General features: G+C 23.2%; 12 protein-coding genes across 12 annotated transcripts in view; 5 read left to right on the top strand and 7 right to left on the bottom strand.

Annotated features, from left to right (window-relative positions):
* cand_028120 (HSP90 protein) overlaps positions 1-547 on the bottom strand; it is a gene marked incomplete at both ends in the record, with an annotated part of 2,107 nt that extends 1,560 nt beyond the window's left edge. The window contains one exon of the mRNA XM_067213040.1: positions 43-547. Coding sequence (XP_067068537.1) covers positions 43-547 — 505 coding nt within the window. The remainder of the gene's footprint in view (positions 1-42) is intronic.
* A 625-nt stretch (positions 548-1,172) lies between these two features.
* cand_028110 (EF hand family protein) lies at positions 1,173-1,854 on the bottom strand (the record flags this gene model as incomplete). Its single annotated transcript, XM_067213039.1, has 3 exons — positions 1,173-1,580; positions 1,668-1,722; positions 1,799-1,854. 3 exons carry the CDS (start codon positions 1,852-1,854, stop codon positions 1,173-1,175), a joined length of 519 nt encoding a protein of 172 aa, XP_067068536.1.
* A 251-nt stretch (positions 1,855-2,105) lies between these two features.
* On the top strand, positions 2,106-2,543 carry cand_028100 (multiprotein bridging factor 1 domain-containing protein; the record flags this gene model as incomplete). The annotated part of the gene is made up of 1 exon (XM_067213038.1): positions 2,106-2,543. The coding sequence occupies one exon, from the start codon at positions 2,106-2,108 to the stop codon at positions 2,541-2,543; it is 438 nt and encodes a 145-aa protein (XP_067068535.1).
* Positions 2,544-3,523: 980 nt separating this feature from the next.
* cand_028090 (uncharacterized protein) lies at positions 3,524-5,902 on the top strand (the record flags this gene model as incomplete). Its single annotated transcript, XM_067213037.1, has 1 exon — positions 3,524-5,902. The coding sequence occupies one exon, from the start codon at positions 3,524-3,526 to the stop codon at positions 5,900-5,902; it is 2,379 nt and encodes a 792-aa protein (XP_067068534.1).
* A 162-nt stretch (positions 5,903-6,064) lies between these two features.
* On the bottom strand, positions 6,065-8,623 carry cand_028080 (uncharacterized protein; the record flags this gene model as incomplete). The annotated part of the gene is made up of 1 exon (XM_067213036.1): positions 6,065-8,623. The coding sequence occupies one exon, from the start codon at positions 8,621-8,623 to the stop codon at positions 6,065-6,067; it is 2,559 nt and encodes an 852-aa protein (XP_067068533.1).
* Positions 8,624-8,770: 147 nt separating this feature from the next.
* Positions 8,771-9,333, top strand: cand_028070 (uncharacterized protein; the record flags this gene model as incomplete). Its single annotated transcript, XM_067213035.1, has 2 exons — positions 8,771-8,907; positions 8,976-9,333. The coding sequence occupies 2 exons, from the start codon at positions 8,771-8,773 to the stop codon at positions 9,331-9,333; spliced, it is 495 nt and encodes a 164-aa protein (XP_067068532.1).
* A 101-nt stretch (positions 9,334-9,434) lies between these two features.
* On the bottom strand, positions 9,435-10,475 carry cand_028060 (OB-fold nucleic acid binding domain-containing protein; the record flags this gene model as incomplete). The annotated part of the gene is made up of 1 exon (XM_067213034.1): positions 9,435-10,475. One exon carries the CDS (start codon positions 10,473-10,475, stop codon positions 9,435-9,437), a length of 1,041 nt encoding a protein of 346 aa, XP_067068531.1.
* A 573-nt stretch (positions 10,476-11,048) lies between these two features.
* Positions 11,049-11,672, bottom strand: cand_028050 (uncharacterized protein; the record flags this gene model as incomplete). Its single annotated transcript, XM_067213033.1, has 1 exon — positions 11,049-11,672. One exon carries the CDS (start codon positions 11,670-11,672, stop codon positions 11,049-11,051), a length of 624 nt encoding a protein of 207 aa, XP_067068530.1.
* Positions 11,673-13,543: 1,871 nt separating this feature from the next.
* cand_028040 (uncharacterized protein) lies at positions 13,544-17,545 on the bottom strand (the record flags this gene model as incomplete). Its single annotated transcript, XM_067213032.1, has 1 exon — positions 13,544-17,545. One exon carries the CDS (start codon positions 17,543-17,545, stop codon positions 13,544-13,546), a length of 4,002 nt encoding a protein of 1,333 aa, XP_067068529.1.
* Positions 17,546-17,813: 268 nt separating this feature from the next.
* cand_028030 (uncharacterized protein) lies at positions 17,814-18,302 on the top strand (the record flags this gene model as incomplete). The annotated part of the gene is made up of 1 exon (XM_067213031.1): positions 17,814-18,302. One exon carries the CDS (start codon positions 17,814-17,816, stop codon positions 18,300-18,302), a length of 489 nt encoding a protein of 162 aa, XP_067068528.1.
* A 269-nt stretch (positions 18,303-18,571) lies between these two features.
* Positions 18,572-21,070, bottom strand: cand_028020 (helicase conserved C-terminal domain-containing protein; the record flags this gene model as incomplete). The annotated part of the gene is made up of 1 exon (XM_067213030.1): positions 18,572-21,070. One exon carries the CDS (start codon positions 21,068-21,070, stop codon positions 18,572-18,574), a length of 2,499 nt encoding a protein of 832 aa, XP_067068527.1.
* A 374-nt stretch (positions 21,071-21,444) lies between these two features.
* Positions 21,445-22,266, top strand: cand_028010 (uncharacterized protein; the record flags this gene model as incomplete). The annotated part of the gene is made up of 3 exons (XM_067213029.1): positions 21,445-21,605; positions 21,673-21,760; positions 21,838-22,266. The coding sequence occupies 3 exons, from the start codon at positions 21,445-21,447 to the stop codon at positions 22,264-22,266; spliced, it is 678 nt and encodes a 225-aa protein (XP_067068526.1).
* Positions 22,267-22,299: the final 33 nt, after the last annotated feature.

The following is a 22,299-nucleotide window of genomic DNA, read 5'->3' as shown; positions in this document are numbered from 1 at the left end:
ACTCTAATTGATCTTCTTTTAAGTGTAAAACAATTCTCGTACCACGACTTAAATTATTATCACTTGAATCTTCAGTAATAGTAAATGATCCTCCTGCAGAAGATTCCCAAATATACTGACCTTCTCCATTATGTTTTGTAATAACAGTTACTTTATCAGCAACTAAATATGCAGAGTAAAAACCTACACCAAATTGACCAATCATACTAATATCACCACCTGCCTGAATTGCTTCCATAAAGGCCTTAGTTCCTGAACGAGCAATTGTACCCAAGTTATTAATTAATTCATTCTTTGTCATACCAATACCAGAATCCTCAATTGTTAAGGTATTATTTACCTTATCAGGAATAATTCTGATATGAAGATCTTCATTTGTCTTTAATTGATCTGGATCTGTTAAAGATTCATAACGAATTTTATCTAAGGCATCTGATGCATTAGAAATAAGTTCTCTAAGAAAGATTTCTTTATTACTGTAAAATGTATTAATAATTAAACTCATTAATTGCTGAATATCAGCATTGAATGCAAATGTCTCTACCATCTTGATCTTTATACTATTTACAAAAAAAAATCAAAATTTATGTGATTACTTAATAATTAACAAAAAATCCAAATAATGACAAAGTATCGTCCACTATATTTACTTCTACCTTAAACATTACACAATGTATCCAGGTATGATAGAATATCCCTCGATATATATTTCTATAGATAGCTGCACCTTATAATTTGCAATATGTCTAGTATATAATAGTCTTACTTGTCTCATAGTTACTTACTACTTAGGGGGGGGGGGGTATCGGAGACAGGCGGTAACCCACCCAAAATATTAAACTCTTAAATTGCGCAGTACTCTAGATCTAAAAATTTCTGGATTATATTGATAAGTAAAAAATTCTTATAAATATATTACTTCAAATATCTACATTTTACTATAAAAAATTCTATAATTTTATTAAAAATATCTACTCAAATAAAACATAATTATATTATTACTATTATTATTGTCAATATTATTACCTAATAAATGTATATCAGAAGTTATTTATTAGATAAAAAGGATTAAAAAAAAAAGAAAAAGTTTTAGTTCAAATTCACTTTTAACTCTAAAAATCTTCCTAAATTACAAATTATATTGTATTTGGATACTATTTGTCAACTCAAAATTATAATACACGAATATTCTTTGGACCTTCAACTAGCCTTTTCGCTAGTAAAGTATAATCAAATATTCCATCATCATTTGTATTTGCTAAAAGTAAAATATCCTCAGCATCTTCTGGAGGTATAGGTTCTCCAGTAGTTGTCATTAAAGTTAAAAAATCTTTTGATTTCATATTACCACTATGTTCAGGATCAAATACTTCAAATGCTTCAATTACTGTAGCTTCATCATATGGAGTCTTATATTTTGCACGAAATATTTTTACAAATGTATCAAATTCAATTGGTTGTAATTCACTCGTAGATATACTTGATGATCTAGAGTCAGCATTTGGCCAACTTTCTAAAAGCAATAATTTCAGCTCTTTCTCTGAAACTGTTTGACCTAAGACTCTAAAAAGTATACAGGCCTAATTTATAAAAAAAAAAAAAAAATCAAAATCATGTATTATTATACTTGCTTATCTTAAAATTTGTAATCATATTATCTTACATACCTGGTCAAATGTTATCTTACCATCAGAATTATCATCAGCAAGATCAAATGTCTCCCTAAATTATATTGAAATATATTTAAAGTAGTATTTTCTATTCTTAACATACTTTATAATAAGTATCTAATAATTACCTCACTGCTGCAAGTTGTGCATTATTTAGACGTAAGTTTGGTTTATTCTTGCTCATATCCTTATTAACCTATGTTCTATGTTATATATATAACACTATTAAAATATCCAAAACAATTAGTATAACAATTCAAATTTACCCTTTATTAATATCCTGATTAAGATCTAATATAAAAATTATTACCACATTCCTAGTTAATCAACATTTTACCGCCATGTCTATAAATATACCGCTCTATTATTAAGGTGCAAAAAGTGGGAGTACGTGAAAAAAGTAAACTTTTAAACTCTTTTTTAAATACATTTCTGATGTACCAGGATTGGAATACTGTAGTATGGAATAAGGGAAGCACTCGTACAAAGGGTGTTTCTAAGGAACAAGACCTAAATATTGCAAGACGTAAGGGTGAAGAGATTATAACTGAAAAAAAATTTTTTGGTGGTAAAAATACTTCTACAAAGAAACTTGCAATGCCTAATGCTGCTCGTTTAGATGAAGATACTGGAGATTATAGAATAGAAAGAGTTTCACATGAGTTTTCTAAGGCTCTTCAACAAGCACGAGTAGCTAAGAAATTAACTCAAACTCAATTAGCTCAAATGGTAAATGAGAAAACTAGTGTTATAAATGATTATGAATCAGGTAGAGCTATCCCAAATCCTATTCTAATACAGAAAATTTCCAAATGTTTAGCAACAAATTTACCTAAACCAGTACGAAAGAAAAAATCAACTGTTGAAGAGTAAATTTTAAAATATAATTTACCTAAAATCATTACATATTAGCTATCTTAAACTCCTATTATAGATGAAAGTTTCTGTAATTAGTACTTTTTTATTTTTAGAAAATTAAATAGATTAAATATAATCAGGAATATAATTTAAATTTAGATCTATTCTTAAAGATTTTACTTGATATTATTTTACTATTTTTGTTTTTAGTTAAAATTATTACTAGTAAAGTACCTATACTTTATTTATATCAAGTCCTTTTTTTTTTTTTTTTTTTAATTATATTGGGATATCTTTATAAAAGGATTTATCTATATATTCAATAAAGTGGTTGATTATATTATTTTATAGAATTTTTAGATTTGGGATCACTGAATATGTAGAATAGCCTTCATTTTCTTTATTACTACTAAGATCAAGATCACATTTCAGTTATAATTTACATATATATATATTTCTAATATTCAAATAAATAAAATAACTAATTATAGAATATAATGATATATTTCAATTATAGGTAATAATATAATAATTAACTATCTCAAAATTAAAAATAATTGATTATATTGTCCAAAATAAGTGATTTGGAGAAAAAATAGTTTAAGTAGTCTGTATGTAAGAAAATAAAGATATTTGTTATAAATCTAAATAATAGAGGAAAGAAAAAAAAAAAAAAAGAAGTTAAGGATATTGAAAATTTAGTTTATATAAATATTTCCAGATAATTGGAATATACAATTAAAATATTAGGCGGGTCATTTTTGATTTTTTAAAAAAAAAAAAAGCATGGCAATGGGGCTGATATATTAGCAGAACTTTCTAATATTAAAATTTTCATAATAAATTTTATTTTTATTTTAATAGTAAGAGATTTAAAGTAATTGAATTATAATATTATAAGATTTGATGTATAGAATATTTTTGAGGGGATAAATTTGGAAGTTTTAGTGGTATTTGAACTTAAATAACCTCTTTAAAGAAATAACAATATAAATATGAGGGAATCGATTACAAATATAATGGGTAATTTTGGAAAATCTATAGGATTAAGCTCTCCAATAGTGAAGAATAGTGAAATATCTCCAAAATATTTAAATTCTAGTATATCTAAGACAATACTTGATAATAAATTGTATGAAAAATCCCCTACTAGACCACAATATCTTCCTCCTCCTTTACCATATAATAGAAAAGATAAATTAAATGATTTAAATACTGTAGATAACTTAATTCCTTCACCATTTAAAGGAAGCTTTGGTCTAATTGAGAAATCAGCTATAGAATCTAATGGAAATAATTTGAAAATGTTAAGAAATTCATCATTTATACGTTCTGAACCATTTATAAATAATTCAGGAAATTTGATAAAATGTAGTAATAAGATAAATGGTTGTGAAGATACTTTGGATATGAATATTAAAGAATCAATAGATAATAATACTTCTCAAACAGCTTCTGTAGTTAGAATTAAGACAATTGGAAATACTGGAGATTTATATACTAATAATTTATTATCTAATTCGGTATTTAGTATGAATATAACACCAAAGCATAATTTAGATAGATCAAATTCTGTATTTACTCCATTATCAAATCGTAATAAACCTCTATTTTTATTAAATACAACTCCAAGTAAAACAAAATCAGTAATACATGAAGAAATGAATTCAACACCTATATTGAGTGATAGATATGATGTGAGTGATACATCAGAAATATTAAGAAGGCGTTTAAATGAAAAGAATCAGGAGATACACTTTTTACGACGTACAATAAATGATTTAGAATTAAATATAAGTAATAATACAAATAAACAGAAATTATTAAATGATAATGATATATTAATAAATAGAAGAATAAAAGATTTAAATTTAGAGAAACAAGAATATTTTGATAAATGTATATTATTACAAGAAGAATTAAGAGTATTAAGAGAAGAGTTTTTGAATTTACAAAAAGAAAATAAATGTTTATCTGGGAATTATGAATTAAAGATTTATGAGATTAACAAACTTAATGAAGAATTATTGTTAACAAAAAAGTTGAATAAAAATGATATTATTGAGAAATATTTAGATCCTTTAAAAGATAAGATAAAGAATTTGTTATTAAATATTGGTGGCGAGAAAGGAAGGTTAATTTGTGAGAATAATGAAGATAATAAAATAGACATATCTATAATGGATGATTTATCTCAATTAGATCCAGATATTACGAGTATTATAGAAAGTATAAGTTCCTGTGTAGATTTTTTTGAAATAATTATAAATGAGAAATTATCTGAGAAAGAGAAGATTGAAATGAAATTACATGATGAAATTAGATATTTAAATAATGAGATAGAGAATTTAAAACTTCAAATAATGGAATGTGAAGAAAGTTATAGATGTAAGAAAGATAATAAGGAAGATTTAAATATAAAACATAGTTTAGATAAATATAATAAAGTGAAGAAATTAATAAGAAATAATAAAGAAAATAAAGATTTAAGTAAATACCGGAAATTATTAAATAGAGGAGATAATAGAGATATGAATGATATAAAAAGCCCTTTAAGTATTTCTTCTCCACAAAGAAATTGTGTATTTGGATTAAGTAGTTTGGCAAAATCATTATTAGGATATGCAATATCTACAAATAATAATAATTTTAATTATTTAAATTCAAATATAGAAAAGTACAATTCTAATATACAGATGCATGATAAAAGTGAAGATAGTAGTAATAGCGATGATAATGATAATGAAGATAGTGAAGATAATGATGATGATAATAAAGACGATGATAATAAAGATAATGATAATAAAGATAATGATAATAAAGATAATAATGAAGGTGATAATAAAGATAACGAGAATATGAGTAAGGATAATCCCTTTAAAGGACTTAGAAGAAGTAGTAGATTAAAAAAAATAATTAATAAATCAGAGGACTTAAAGGGAAGTTTTACTAATTTGAAGGACAATAAAGAATTAACAAGGGAATCTTTAAAGATTGTTACTGGAAAGAAAGTAGATAATGAAAATTTATTAGTTAGATCAACTAAGAAGTTATCTAAATTGGAATCACAAGTGAATAAAGATACAAAGATGAAGAAAAGTTCAAGTATAGATAAGACGAATACAAAGGTATTAGAAAATAAGAAATCTCCACTTGAAATTAACAAAAAAGATTCGGAATTATCTAAATTAGAAACATCTAGAATTATTATAAAAGCAAAATCTAAAAAGAAACAAACATCAGAAAAATCTTTAGATATTGATAATAAATCCTCTAATAATATAAATAATAGCAATAGAACTAAAGATCAATCAAATGACCAAAATATTAATTCCGAAGTTTTAAATAAAAGAACTAGAAGTAATAAAAAGTGACTTTTTTTTTTTTCTTTTTAATATATATATACCCTTTAATTAGAGTTTTAAGTTGAATAGTAATGTAAGTAGAGTCATAAAAACTATAGAATAGAAAAAAAAAGTTATATTTAGTAATAATAAGTTTATATATGGTTCATTAACTTATTTGAATTATTCTAATTATACTTGATAATCTTTTGATATTAATTTATTAATTTGAAGAATTTTATTTTGTAAGTCCTCAAAATTTATCATTAGATTTTCATTCCTCTTAGAATAATATTCAAAGAGATTTATAATATTAGTGTTTAAATAGTTATTATCATCTATTGATGATAATAAAGCATTAGATAATTTTAATTGGGCTTTAGATAAAAGAATAAGTAATTGAGGAATAGTAATTTCTTGATGATATTGGATTCTAGCATTATCTAATTCACAAATAAGTAAATTTTTTATTTTTTGTATATATTTGCTTAATTTATCACCATTTTCTAGAATATCCTTAATTTTCATATTAATTTCATTTTCTCTCTCTAATATTTCAGTGTTAGTATCTTTAATATTATTATATAGCGAATTAATTAATGAAATTCTTGGTTTAATAGTTTTGATAATATTACTTATTGGTTCTTCACAAATATCTATCCTTAATAAAAAGTCCTTATTTAACTTTGATAAAAGTTTGATACCTTCAATATAATATGAGCCTTGATATGATGACATTTGAATTTCTTTCTGTAATTGATTATGAAAATCTTTAAAAAATTGTTTAATAATCCCCTCTGATGGCAAATCAACATCTAAATTATTCATATATTCTGAATCAACCTTTAAAAAATCCATTATATCCAATGGTTTAGAATCATTTAAATTATCACTATGAGGTATCTTAATATTATCGATTTTAATTATATATTCTTTTATATCATAAAAGTGATCTATATTATTTATTATTTCATTATTATTATTGATTGAGTTATCTTCATTATTTAACTGTAATATTGGGGCTAATAAAAAAACTCTACATTTACCAATTTCTAGTAAATTAAATACAATATTACATGTATTAAAGTTATTTCCTTCTAATATTAAATTAGTATCATCTCCATTTATAATACAATTTGATTCTAATATTGGATATTCTGATAAAAATCTTAAAATATCATCAATTTTATCATGTAATCCACTTTTTATACAGGATGATGTTAAATATTCTAACCAACTTAAATTAACAACATACATAGAGTTATTCACACCTATACAAATTGTATATTTAATATCTTTCATATTCTTAATAATTGATTCATATTTATATATACAATATAAATTATTAATATCATTACTTATATTTATTTTATTATTATTATTTGAAGGTATACTTATTTTTTGAATACATGTTAAATATTCATTTTCTAAATCTATAACTTCTCCTTTATCTTCAGAATTATAATATGGAAATGAATAAAATCCCCCACTAAAAATCCCAATATTATTATTTGAACTAATAATTAATAATACTAATAATGGAAAATTTGTTATACATGATATCTTTATGTATGAATTCTTTATATTTATTAATTTATTATTAAAATCATCTTCAAAATTTCCATAAGAAATACCAAGTTTAACAGGTATTGGTGTTGGTATTATCAGATTATATGGTATTTTTATTCTTATATTATCTATCTTATTTCCTGTATTTAAATCATTATTTGTTAAGTCTCTTAAATTCATTGTCAAAATATTTATTAAACGTTGTAACTTTAAATTATATCCATTACTTAATTTTGTATCATTTGGTGCTTCAGCTAAAAAATCTTGCTCTAGTAATGTTGAATATAGTGTTTGATATGTAAATGAAGGTAATACTAAATTATTAGATATAATTGGACATATATACCAAACTGTACCATTACTACATAAAATAAATATAGACATCATATTCCATAAATCAGGACCACTGCCAAAACAAAAATCTACAAATTCGTTATTACTATTTGGAATTGTTATTACCCTTGTTTCAATAATACCCTTAGATATTATATCTTTATTATCCTCTTCAGATATATTATCAACTATATTTGAAATATCAAAAATATGTAATCTACCTATATAATTATCAATATTTTGTGGTGAGTAATTTATATTTATAGATTCACTAGTAAGTATTATAATAGCATTATCATCAATTGCATACCATTCAGATGAAATAATTTTAAAATTTGAATTATTATTATAATATTCCAAAAAAATATTATCAATATTCATTACAAATATATATTCAACATTTAATATATTTTGATCATCTTCATATCTAGAAAATCCACTATAAAAATTAAAGTCGTCACTATCAACCTCAAATAACCCATATAAATGACTTGGTTTATTATATATTAAATTATCTCTAATATTTCCCGATATTAATCTATTGTTTAAGATTTTATTCTTTGTTTTCCCTTTGCTAATTGATTTTTCCCATGGGATTTTAGCTAAAATACAACATACTGAAGATCTTAATAAAATAAAGTCCCCATTATTGCTTACACTAATATATGTAAATAATTCTGAAGATGCAGAATTTATATCATTTACATTAATATCAAATATTACCTCTATATTTGCATTATTATGAAATTCCAAGATCTTTGTACATTGTATTCTGATATTAATCCCAATATTTGGAGGGTCAGCATATGAATTTTGCCAAATTATTCTACTACAAACATTTTTATTCATAATTTCAAACCATCTAATATAGGCTATTTATAAATCTTATCCTTAAAATTTGCTTGTCTCTCTATACCAGTAAATTTCTCTCGAAATACCGCCCAAAAGAATTCATATTACTAAAAAGTAATAAGATCTATCCTTTTATTCTTAAAAATGAGCAGATATAAAAATACAAATAATTATCGATCACTTTACAAATCATGTAATTATGATTTACCTAAAATCTTATTTATAGAAACTAGAGATAAAGAGTCTGAAGAGGATATTTCAAATAATACTAAATATAATTGGTAAGCATATACTAATAATATTAAATTATCCAATATATCTTAATAAATTCTCATTAATTTTATATTAGGTTATATAATAATACAAAATTACTATCTATATTCTTACTTTCCTTAAATTCAAAAGTTATCAATATAAAATTAAAAAATGGAATAATTATTAGTGGAATTCTAGAATATAGAAAAGTTGATATTCCTAAATATCAAAGGAGATCTTTAAATTACAAATATATATACATGATTATTATTAATAATGTAGAATATATTAAGAGTACTAGATCTTATATTAAATTCAACATACCACAATGTAAACAAATCTATATCCCTACTACTTCTATATTATCTATGACATCTCCAGAAGTTATTAATCCAGCAAAATATCTATTCAATTATATAAAGACAACAACATTATATCTAAAAAATTCATGATTAAATATAATATATATAGTATATAGTATAAACATAATTATCTAATCTATAATATTATACTAATAATAATATAAAATAAAATCCAAATAATTTAAAATATTTCATAATATACAATAATGGCCATCAATTGATTCATATATAACTGCAGATTTAGATTCTAAATCATTAATAGCCGTAATAACTTTTGTTGGTTCATATTGAGATCTTAATTGTTTAATAATAACATCTCTATGTATACCAGTAGCTTTCTCTTCTTCAGATTTCATTTGTTTAATTGAATATGCTACAACTTTGTATACTTGTTGTTGAATTTTGTCCGTAATATCTGATGGTACAATTATATCATTGCTATCCAAATTTAAAATATTTGGAGTATTTTCTCTAAAATCAATATTTGGAGTATTTAGAACATAAGAATCATTATTATTATATCCTATATTAGTTTCATTACATAATTCATTAGCTACAAATGATACTTCAACAGGATGAAAATAAGCATATTCACTAGGATCTTCAACCTTAATAGCTGTATAACAACTAATATAAGATGAGGTATCACCTTTTCCAGGAATTACTTGTCCAACAATACGAATAATCATCCCTTCCTTTAATGTATCTAAATAATTAATAAGTTCTTCACCTGTTGTTTCTGTATCAATATCTATTCTTGCATCTATACCTCCTGTACCATCAGCTATACGGAATATCATTCTAGAATTATACATTTGTTTATGTATGATCCATCCTACTATTGTTACTGAACTTACACGAATACCATATAGTATAAATGAATTTGGTGACTTTTCTAAACTTTCCAATATGACTTTTATTGTACTAGGTACACACATCCTTTGTAGACGATTTGGATTTGTATTATCATTACTATTATTACGATTAATACTATTACTTAATGTATTATAGTAGCTATTACTGTTTGATACTCTAGATGGTGTAATATTTAATATATTTCGATGACTATCAATATCACTTTGACTATAATTAAAATGATTTAATCCATTGTCATTATTTCTATTATTACTGGAATTATAATTGCTACTATTATTAGTACTATTTTTGGTTGGTGTATTTCCAAATCTAGAAGAAAAGGGGGATTCACCAAAATCTCTATTATTAAAAAACATCTTTCTTTTATTGGATATCTGATTATAGGATAGATAGTAGGTGTAGCTTTATTATATTTCCAATATATAACTTGAAATATTCCAAATTTTATAGCATAAAGGTGATCTTAATATAAAGTGTGGAGATAATGGGGGTTATATAGTACATTAATGATTGACAAATAAGTAAGAATAAAGCGGAAGTACCCCCACAATATAATAAGTGAGAAAATGTTAAATTATATTATCTAAATATGAAAGTAAAGGGACAAAGAAGAAAAGAGTTGCTAAGTAATTTATTGAATCCACCTTTTTTTCTCTAAAAAAAAAGGATATACCTAATTATCTAAATGTAAAGTATAATTAAAATCTCAATATGTAACTCAATTGTGTTTTTTTTTTGTGTACCGGTATAGCAAATACTTTTAAAATATCACCGGTTTTTATCTACTAGGCGGTATAGTAGTGATATTTAGTATATATACAGTTACATTTTAAATTAAGGAAATTATGTGAATATTTTAGATTTTGGTAATAAATCTTAATTATTAACTATCAATAGTCAAATACCAAATAGTAAGATTAACTGCACATCTATTCTGTAATTGTTTCTACAATGCTGATCCCATGATTAGTTAATATTTCACCTATTTGTTCAATAGTTGGAGGAGTTGCATATCCTGAACTATTATTATTAAGTGCTGAATACACTAATTCAGTACCTAAATAAATCTCAAATGCATTAGAATTTGTAAATAGACTACGTAGAATATTACCACCAAAAAATATTAACATAAATAAATGTGTTCTTGGTCCACCAGCTGGTTGTCCATCTGGACCTGTAGCTGAAAATATATTTGGGAAAAGAAAAGCACTTAATCCTAATCCAACTTGACATGTGGTGATTCCATAGCTTAGAAATTTATTTAATGGAGACATATTATATTTCATTGATATAAATTGAAAATCTGGATCAGTTACACGTGAACTCAAATAACTCTGTACTTGTTGGTATAAACTTTTTGTACTACATGTATCACAGTATTGTATAGTCATTGTTTTAGGTCCAATATTTGGAGGTAACTGATTTGAAGGTGTTAATAAAGTTTCAACTATTTTGTACTGTTTAATATTAGCAACATTAAATTTTACCATCCCAATTCCCAAAGCTATAATAGTACCAATAATACCAGATACTATCAAAGAAATCTTCTTCATATTTATAAGTACAAAATAGTTAATAAGAAGTAAGTTGTAGATTCTAACTTTTCACAATATTTTTATATTTTTATTCTACCGGGTCTCAGTACTAATTTAGGCGGGTTAATATTATTTTTATTTAATAAATAATATTTTGGAATATTTAAATTTTACATATACTTTTATTTTTCTCAGACAATATTTAATAATAATTCTTAAAATTTCAAGCCTAATTAATTTATAATGTTTCTACTATTTATTATTGAATAATTACATGTATTTTTAAGGATGAACAATTTATTATATTAAGAATATTTAGATTTAAACTTTTTTCTTCTTTAGTTTTAAGATCTAAGAAATATATCCGTTTAAATATTAATATTTCAAATATATTGTTTTATTTTTTAGATGGTATTATGATTTTTCTTATTATATATATTTACTGAAATATATGACTAGGGATTTTATCTATATATTACAGTACTTATAAAATATCTAAAAAGTTTAAATTAAAGTTTTATAATATTAATATATATACTAATAATAGTTGACATTCTTTATTTATATTAATTGATATAAAGTTTAGATACTTTAATCCTATTTTAAGGAGCTAAAAGCTGTATTGGAAATAAAAATAACAATACTTTAAATAATTGTTTTGGTTTTTTTTTTTTTTTAAAAAAAAAAGAAAAGTTAATAAATATTTATAGTATTATAAAATAAAAAAAGCAGACTTAATGATATTGATAAATAGATGGAACTAATTTATTAATATTAAGATAAATTAATAGAGCTCTTAATGGGAAAATATCTTATAAATAGATAAGGTTATTATGGAATTTTTAGGAAATACATTTAATAGTTATAATATATTTATATAATTTAATAAATTAGGATAAATATACAAAAATAAAAGTAAATATTATTGACTAATATATATGATATTTATTATTTCCATAACCTCTATAAGTAGTAATAGTATATGTTTTGATAATTATACATTAATATCCTAATAACAATTTATATGAAATATATATCAAACTAAATATATTTAGAATATTTGCTAATAATATAAATAAACTCATTTAATAATATGATATGATAAAATAGATGAATTTTCAAATATAATAGTTCTAGAATTATTATATAGAACTAAAGTAGTTAATTGAAATATTATATTTTACATTATATTTTTTGGTTTATACCTAATATTAGAAATTTGAAGTACTTCTAATATTTAGAAATTTTCATTATCATAAAATTTTATAATATAATAAATAGATATTTATTCTAACTAAAATATTATTATTATAGAATTAATTTAAAAGTAATGTTTTTTTTTTCATTTATAAATGTATATTTAATATTATTTCACTTATTTATAATATTTTAAAGTATACATAATCATTTTTACAAAAGGTACCAGTACATTTATAAATGTATAAAGTATAACAATAAATTATTACCTAGCTTAATTTTTCTATTAAAATAATTTGGTTAATTAATAACAGAAATAATCAGAATATTTATAATTAGGTAAGTTATATCTTTTTAGTATAAAATATATTTAACTTTTAAACTAATTATATAGTTATAATTATGACTATTTAATCCTTTAATAGTATATATCTAAGAAGTTAAATGAATAATAGTAGCAGTAATAAGAAAATTTAAAAACTAAAATATAACATTTCACTATATTTATTAAACAAAATATATATTTGATTAAAATAAGAATTAATAATAAAATATGAAATTCCAATTCATAAAGTACTTGTGCATTTTTATATTAAATAATATAAATGTAATAATAACTTTTTTGTTACTATTACTAAAAATAAATTGAGTAAAAAAAAGAAAAAAAAAGTGGAGCAATATTTTTATTTTTCCTAAATAGGTTTAATATTATGTTTATTAGATCCAGGTAATCTATACATTTGCCACATGTATTTATCAATCCATAGATATCCTAAGGCTTGAGGACAATATATTGGTATATTATTTAAATTAGTTAAATTATTGTAACTTTTTATATTTGGTTTAAGAATTTTAAGTTCAGAATTACTTTTAATATTGACAGTATCAATATTAATTAAGTTAGGTATTTCTTCTAATCTATAGGTTGCTAGTTTCCATAAAATAGGTAAAGAATGAACATCAATAGAAATTCCTGATAATGTGAATATATCATTTATATCTACCATAAAGGGTATATTTGGATATTTATTGAATTCAGATCGGAAAAGATCCAATCTACTTTTTATAAAACCATATATACCATGTTTATAAAATAGATCTAATTCCTCTTTATTAATTAAGTTGGCAAATAAATTTTCAAGAATTTGTATATGTTGAAGATTCCAATTTTTTGTGCTTAATTTAATCCCATTCATTAATAAAAAAGATATACATTGAAGATGATCAACGACTAAGTTTATATCTTTTGGTTTAATAAAGTTATCTACTATAAAGATATCTAATTTACAATTATATTCATTATAATCATCACATATTAACACTTTACGTAGATATTCATGGCATTTACCTATCCTTCCACCTTTATAACATTTATCTGGAAACATTCCATTCAGATATTTCCATTCACTAGTCATCTCAAAGTTACATTTATTTAACTCATTATAAGATAGGAGTGGATAAAATTGACTACAATGATTTAATATTTCATCATATTTATTATCAGATAAATTACATTCAAAACGTAAATTATATAAAGAATTGATGAAATAATTACGCATATTCTGTAGTTCATCTATTCTGATACCATTAGATACAACTAATGGTTCATAATATAATTGGCATGTATTTAAATATTTATAGTAATTTATATCTAAATTATCAAATGTACTTTTTTTATCTTCTAGTTTTAATTTTACATCAGAATTTTGCAGATATATATCATCAAATATATAATTATTTTTATATCCAATAGTAGCACAAGTATAATTGGCAAATACACGTAATTGTGTATGACCATTTAATTCAAAACCTATTCTTTCATAATATGTCATACGATATTCAAGAGATTGTGTATATTTGAACAATATATTTGTATGTATATTGAATGAATCATCACTAAGCCATTGCAATTCAAAGCCATGATATGTACAAAAACCTAGAGCAATATGAAGTAATATACTACCTTTGACATTAGTCAAAGTTTTTTCTAATTCATCACCTAAATATCCAATACCACAACGATGTGGGTTTTCTGTTTCAAATTCTATACCTATCATTCTTGATCGTATTATATGTGAAGGGTAACTTGGTTCACGATAATTAAATTTTTCATTAATAAGTTCGATGTTATCACTATTTGTCTTTAATTCTTGAGAATTATCATTTGGATTTGCAATTTTAGAATTCTCTGAATTATTTAAAAGTGTATTATTATCATATGTATTAAATTCATATCTATATAATAGATATTCACCTTTTATAAATACAGTCTCACATAAATATTGGCTTATCCAAGTTATAGTACCATATTTATATGGCCAAGAACCTTTGTTACATTTAAATTCTAAATCCCCCTTTGAATTATTTCTGAAAGGAACATTACGTACTATAAAAGAATACCACTTCTTTTTATACTTAGGATCAAAATAATTACTTCTAAAGAATCTCTTACGCCTAATAGAATTTTCATATGGACTAAATCTTGAATTAGTTATAAATATATTATTTAATTCATCAAAATCATAAACCAATGGTAAATCATATGGATATTTATTATTTTCAAATTCTACATCTATATCTTTAGATATATTATATATAGGTAAAGGTAAAAGTAACCAAGAATTCTTTTCCTCACTTTTTGTCTCTAAACTTTTTAAGTTATTTATAACAGGAATTTCTGGTGCTATATATTGTTTATTATATTTTGTATTATAGGTAAATTTATTCATGATCCATGTTATAAATATTGAATCAGCAGCAACTTTACAAGTAGTACTATATATATATTCCCAAAAAATTGGTAAATGTAGTAGATCTATTGAAAATACACCATATTGGAAAGTATCTTTAGCTAGTGAAAATGTTTGTGAAGTATTATTAAACTGATCTTTTGGTATATTATTAGATTTTAGTAAAGATAATATATCTATAGTAGTGTCATTCTTCATAGGTTCAATAGCTAATAAACGAGTTAATATAGTCCATATTTCATTTTCATCATGAACTTCTGGGGTATTTTGTTTATTAAATAGGTCATTTACTTTATTTTTCCTTTGTAAAATTTTTAATATTTGAGTAGTTTTTTCAGCATATTTTATATGCCAAATTTCTCTTTCCCAAGCAATCCAAACATCATATATATAATTAATATATTTATTACCAATACGATAAGATATCTTACCTTTGTAAATATATGAACGTATTTTCTTTAGGCATTTCCTAATAGATCCACCAATATTACATGGGTATCCAATATCTCTTGATAGATCATCTAAATTAACATTAAATATATCCTTAGGTGTTCTAATATTTGTAGGATCATTGACTTGATATGTATCACTATATAGTCTTAATAATGAAGATTTGCCAATATTACAGTTATAATCTAAACTATATGGAGTGAATATTAATGATTTCCATGATTTAATAATTGAATTATATTTAGATATGAAATAATTAATACTTATATTATTATATATATAATGACCATGGAGTGACAATATACTTGTTAACTCATTTATACGTGTAAAACCTGGAACTACACTTTGTTGCCACATACCCATTCCTAAATAATAATCTTTTTTATTTGATCTATTTATCCCACTTATAGCTTTTTCTGTTGGAATATTAGATTTAAAAAATAATTTTGGATATGGTTTGTATGGTATGTATGATATTCTTATATATGGTTCAAGTTTTAAATTTGTTGATAACAATGATATTTCATCAGTAATATTAAAATAATCTGCTTTATTTCTCAAATTATAAGATTCATATTTAGATTTAATGAAATTATTCTTAATATTCAATATACTATTATTATTAAATGATAAATTATTTACTATATCTTCTGTATTATTTTGTGAATCTTGCTTATTCTGTTCATATATATCTAAATCTCCTTCTAGATATTCTGTAATTGGTGTTGGATGATTAAAAAATATATTTTCAAATTTGTTAAAAATTATGCATATTCCAATACCTAATTTTATTAAAGAGTGGTGGTAATTCATAAGTTTAAAATATATTACATCCTTATTTAGTATATTATTTAATGAAATACGACAAAAATCCATATTATCCATCAAATTACTTTGAATTGGAAATATAATTTCTAAATTATATGATGGTTTAATTATATCCTTATTTTTATATTTAATTTCATCATTAGTATTTTCAAGATTATCATCAGTATAGCTGTCATTTACTTTAAATATATCTTTTACATTATGAAAATGATAATTTTCATTAATATTATTATTATTAGCACTATTATAAAGTTTATTAAAATTTAATTCGTTATTTTCAAATTGTCCATATGTATTAATATTAGTTATATCCACATCATCATTATATTTTATTAGTGAATTTTCAGATGTGCAATTAAGCCCTTGTATAGAGTTATTATCAAATCCTAAAACTCCATCTTGTAAAATATCTATATATTTACATTCCATTAATATTATTCCTTCATATACTAGGGGTACATCATGTATAGTAAGTAGTATTGGTGTCTTATTTCTAGATCCAGCATGTACTTGCTCTGAAATCTGAGTTTCATTAACTCTTATATTATATTCAGTAAACTGAATATACTTTGCAATTATACTTCTATATTCCAATGTATAATTAGCTAGAATGAATCTAAAAAGTCCAAATAATAAGAAGTAAAGTGTTACAATATTCCGCATCATCTATTATAAATACTCCTGCTAAATTAACCAAATTCGTAACTTTATGATTTCCAGATAATATATGTACTTAATTATATCAACAGAAGGTTTTTTTTATTTTATTCTTATACTTTTTAGAAAAAAATCTATATTAAAAAATTCGGTACTTAAATAAGCGCTGGCGTCAAACAAACGTCTTTATTTCGCGCTTGCGAGGTTTTTTGTTAAGTAAATGAGGTAATTTTAGGAATCTTTAAAAAAAGCTAGCAGGAAGAAAATAAAGTGATAAATGACCCAACATAAGGAATCTGTATTAACTGAACTTGATAATGAATCTTCTGTCAATGAACAATCAGTGACTACAAATACCCAAGATAATAATATATGGAATTTATATGGAACAATAGGACAACCCTTAACAGATACAGAAACTGAAGATATTAATTATGTTAGTATGGTTGCTATTGGTGCTGCAACATCAGCTGCATTATGGAAAGCTTATTTCTACAGGCCAGAAGAAATGGATGATTTTACAACATATTCTATGTTTATTATTACCTTATTAACTATTATTGGTGGCACCTATGTAATATATAATATGAGAAAAAGAGAAAGAAATGAACTAAATCAAGTAACCAGAGATGAACAAAATAATAATCTAATTACTCAGTCAAATAAAACAACTAGTCAGGATATTCAAATTGACTCAAATACTCCAAGTTCTCAAAATAATAAAAAGACACCTACAATTAAAAGACGAAAACAAAGAGTAGAGTAAATTATAAAAATAAATTCTATTGAACTCATAGATCATATCATTTAAATTGGTAATTGAAATATTTCATTATCTTTTCATTATCCTAGAAATATATTAATATATACTATTTCAGTTTCAAATATTTCTAATATTAAGTATATAATATAAAATATATATTCAAACTTAATAAATTTATCTTAGTTATTATGTCTGAAATTTTATAATTAAAAATAATTTCTTCAATTATAACATTAATATTAAATATTAGTATAAGTATTCTAATCTTTATTCTAATTAGTAATAAAGTGCTGATGACTTGATTTCCTATGATCAATACCATCTAATGTAGATGCCATTATCTTCTGTTTCTTATATAATATACCCCACATCTTATCATCAAGTGTATTCTCTGCAACTAAATAGTGAATATTTATACAAGAATGTTGTGTTCCCATCCTATGGCATCTATCTTCTGCTTGTAACATAAATCCTGGCACCCAATATAATTCTGCAAAAATGACTGTACCTGCACTTGTTAAATTCAAACCCTGACCACAAGCAGTTATTGATAATACAGCTACTTTACAATTTATATTATTTTGAAATTCTCTCACATATTCCTCCCTTTTATTTCCTGGTGTTTTACCATCTATTCTTATATATACGAAGTGCTTATTTATCTCGCTTAGTGATTTATTTCTTTTACGTTTTACTAAGACTGTTTCAATAGCATCTAACATTTCATGATGGTGACCAAATATAACAAATTTATCATCACTATTATCTAACATATATTCAATATATTCTTGTACTGCCTCTATTTTAACCTGACATGTTAATTTATGTAAATTACACATATTAACATTTAAGTCATCATCAAATTCTTTATTATGATATTGTTCCTTTTGTATCTTATTTATATCTTCATTATAATAATTTTCATCATTTAATATTTCTTGTATTCTTTTAAGCCCATTCTTATCTTTAATTTCAAGTGGTATCTTACTTCTTAATTTAGGTGGTAATTCATGTAATACTTGTTTTTTCAATCTTCTAATCATCACACATTGACGTAGAAATAAATGTAATTCTTCAGTATTCCTACTACCATAAAATTCTTTCTTTCTACTAAATTTATTTATTCTAACATCACTATATCGATGAGCAAAATCTAAATATTTTAAAAATAATGGGCATCTTGCATATGATCTATTTATGTTATCATTCATAATTTTACCTTTTATCAATTTCTTATTTTTCTTATCATTAATCAAATTATTCATTTGATTAACAACAACATTAATTTGCTCATATAATTCTGTTGGATGATTTAATGCTGGTGTACCACTTAATAGTATTGCTCTCTTTGCATTATGTAGTAATGGAATAATTATCTGAGTCCTTTTTGCCATTGAATTCTTTAAAAAATGTGATTCATCTGCAATAATTACATTAAATTCAACATTCAAAAATTTCCTAAAATATTCATTACGAACTAATAAATCATATGATATTATAATAATCTTAGCTCTCTTATGATATTTGTCATTACTATTTCTTATTAATATTACATTTGATTTATTAATTGTTGGATTTAACCATTCAATTGATTGTTGATACCATTGAAATCTTATAGATGATGGGCAAATTATTAATACTGGCCATTCACTTTGATAATATGAAATTAATGATAATGCTTGTAATGTTTTACCTAAACCCATTTCATCACCAATTAATAATCTACCATTATTCTTTAAACCAAATAATATCCCAACACATTGAAATGGTCTTAAACTTTCATATAATTTTGGAAATTCTTCTTTTAAAAATGATAATGAATTCATACATATACTATTTGTATGACATCCAATACAATTATTACATGGAACTGATATTTCATCTTTTATATATTTTGGTGTTGTTGAATGTGTTTCTTGAGCTAATTTAAAATTAGGAAAACATTCAAATATAAAATCTGGTATACTTTCTACTTTACATTCAAATGAATTCAATATACTGTCATATATTCTTTCATAATATAAACCTGAATATATATAAGATCCTGATAAATTCCTTTCACAAAAATCACTCAAATCTGAATGATATAATTTCATCTTTTTTGTTACAGGTTTCACTTCAGATAAATTTAATGAATTTAACCAATTACTTAATGATCTTGGTAAATTAAATGATATTTTCTGATTTTGTTCAACTGAAATACGAAACATTGTTGGTGATACCATTGATAAGATTATAGTACAATCTATTTTTGGTCTCTTTGGTGTTAAATATGTTGTCAATCCATTTGCTATTATAGTTGATCCAGACATTAGTTCATCAATTTCTTTTTCTAATCCATCTAACAAATAGAAGTCATCATTATTGTATTCATTATAATTTATATTATTATTATTAAATTCTATATATTTATTATCACTTATATTTACCTCTTTATTTTCATTATCTATATTATTATTTTGTAACTTATTACAGTCAAGTTTCTTTTTTTCTAATTTTCCATCTGAAATATTTGTACTAATATAATCAAGTACAAGACTCGGTACTCCTTTACAATTTGTAATAATATAAGAATTATTACTATTCATTCCATTATCAATCTTCTCTGTGCTGAATGACTCACTTTTCTCCCTTAAATAATTGGCAAATTTTATTAATGACTTGTTAGTAGGATTATCAATAGATAATACCCACTTTGCATACCCAGGGTCAACTTTTTCAATATGTTGAAATGTTTTCCCTTTATGTTTTCCAATATCCAATATTTCCATGTTTTATCTTGACATTAGTTATTAAAGAAAATTATTCAAATAATAGTTTAAAATTATATTGTCTTTATATACTTAAATATACTGATAATAGTGGGAATTTAATATTTTTTTAGGCATTTTCTACTTTATATTATATTCTTTAGTACTTTTTAGTAAAGTACAAATAATAGTGTACCGCCTTTTGGCGCCAATTTTATGAATATTAAAAAGTTACTTTAATTTTCCCTCTTGCAGTAGAATTTAATGATCTAATTTCCCATGTAACTTATCTAATAAGTCAACCCTATAGAATATTATATTAGAAATTTATATAAAATTGTTTGATTGAAAATTTTATTTTTATATACATAAGAACTTAATATTACAAATTATTAATGTACGATTCAAATAATGAACAAAAGCTTATACAAAAGCTTCGATTACTACAAAAAAAGTGTCCAGAAAATCGTAAATGTGCAAATTGCAATGAAATGGGTCCAAACTATATTTGTATGGACTTTGGGACTTTCATTTGTACCATATGCTCAGGAATTCAGTAAGTCTTAAATAAAAGTGAATATGTCAAGGTATTTGTTATACTTTACATTATTAATTAAATATAGTAGGGAATTTACTCACAAAGTAAAAGGAATATCTGTTTCCAAATGGTCAATTGAAGAAATAGAATTTATAGAGAATCATGGAAATTTGGTATGTCATCTCGTTTTGTTTTGTGTGTGTTTCTAATATAAATTTAACATTTAATACTTTTTTTTTTTCATCAATAGAATGATTATAAAAAATATCTTGTAAATAGAGATCTAAGACTAGGACCATTTCCAACTTCATCACAGATTGATAAATTAAAAGAATTCATTAAACATAAATATGTTGATAAACTTTGGATTGATTGGAATTTTCATGGTACAATATCACTAAATAATAATAATATTTCAACTAGAAATCAGAGGGAATTGACTAATAATTATGGATTAAATAAAAATATTCAAACAAGAAGTAATTTATCACCAGTTTTAAGAAGTGGAAAATTAGAATCAGGGAAATCTAAAGGTGAAAATGGAAAGGCAGAAACTTGTGATTTATTAGGACTAGGTGATTATAAAGTACAATATGATATAAATAACCAATATAATCGTAATCCATTTTCAAATAATAAAGTAAATATAACACCAGCATGGTATGAAAATATTAATTGAAGACTACATTATCAGAAATATAATATCCTCTCA

Source organism: Cryptosporidium andersoni (assembly GCF_001865355.1).
Source record: "Cryptosporidium andersoni isolate 30847 chromosome Unknown contig_80, whole genome shotgun sequence".
NCBI lineage: Eukaryota > Apicomplexa > Conoidasida > Eucoccidiorida > Cryptosporidiidae > Cryptosporidium > Cryptosporidium andersoni.
This window is presented reverse-complemented; position numbering and strand designations above follow the sequence as displayed.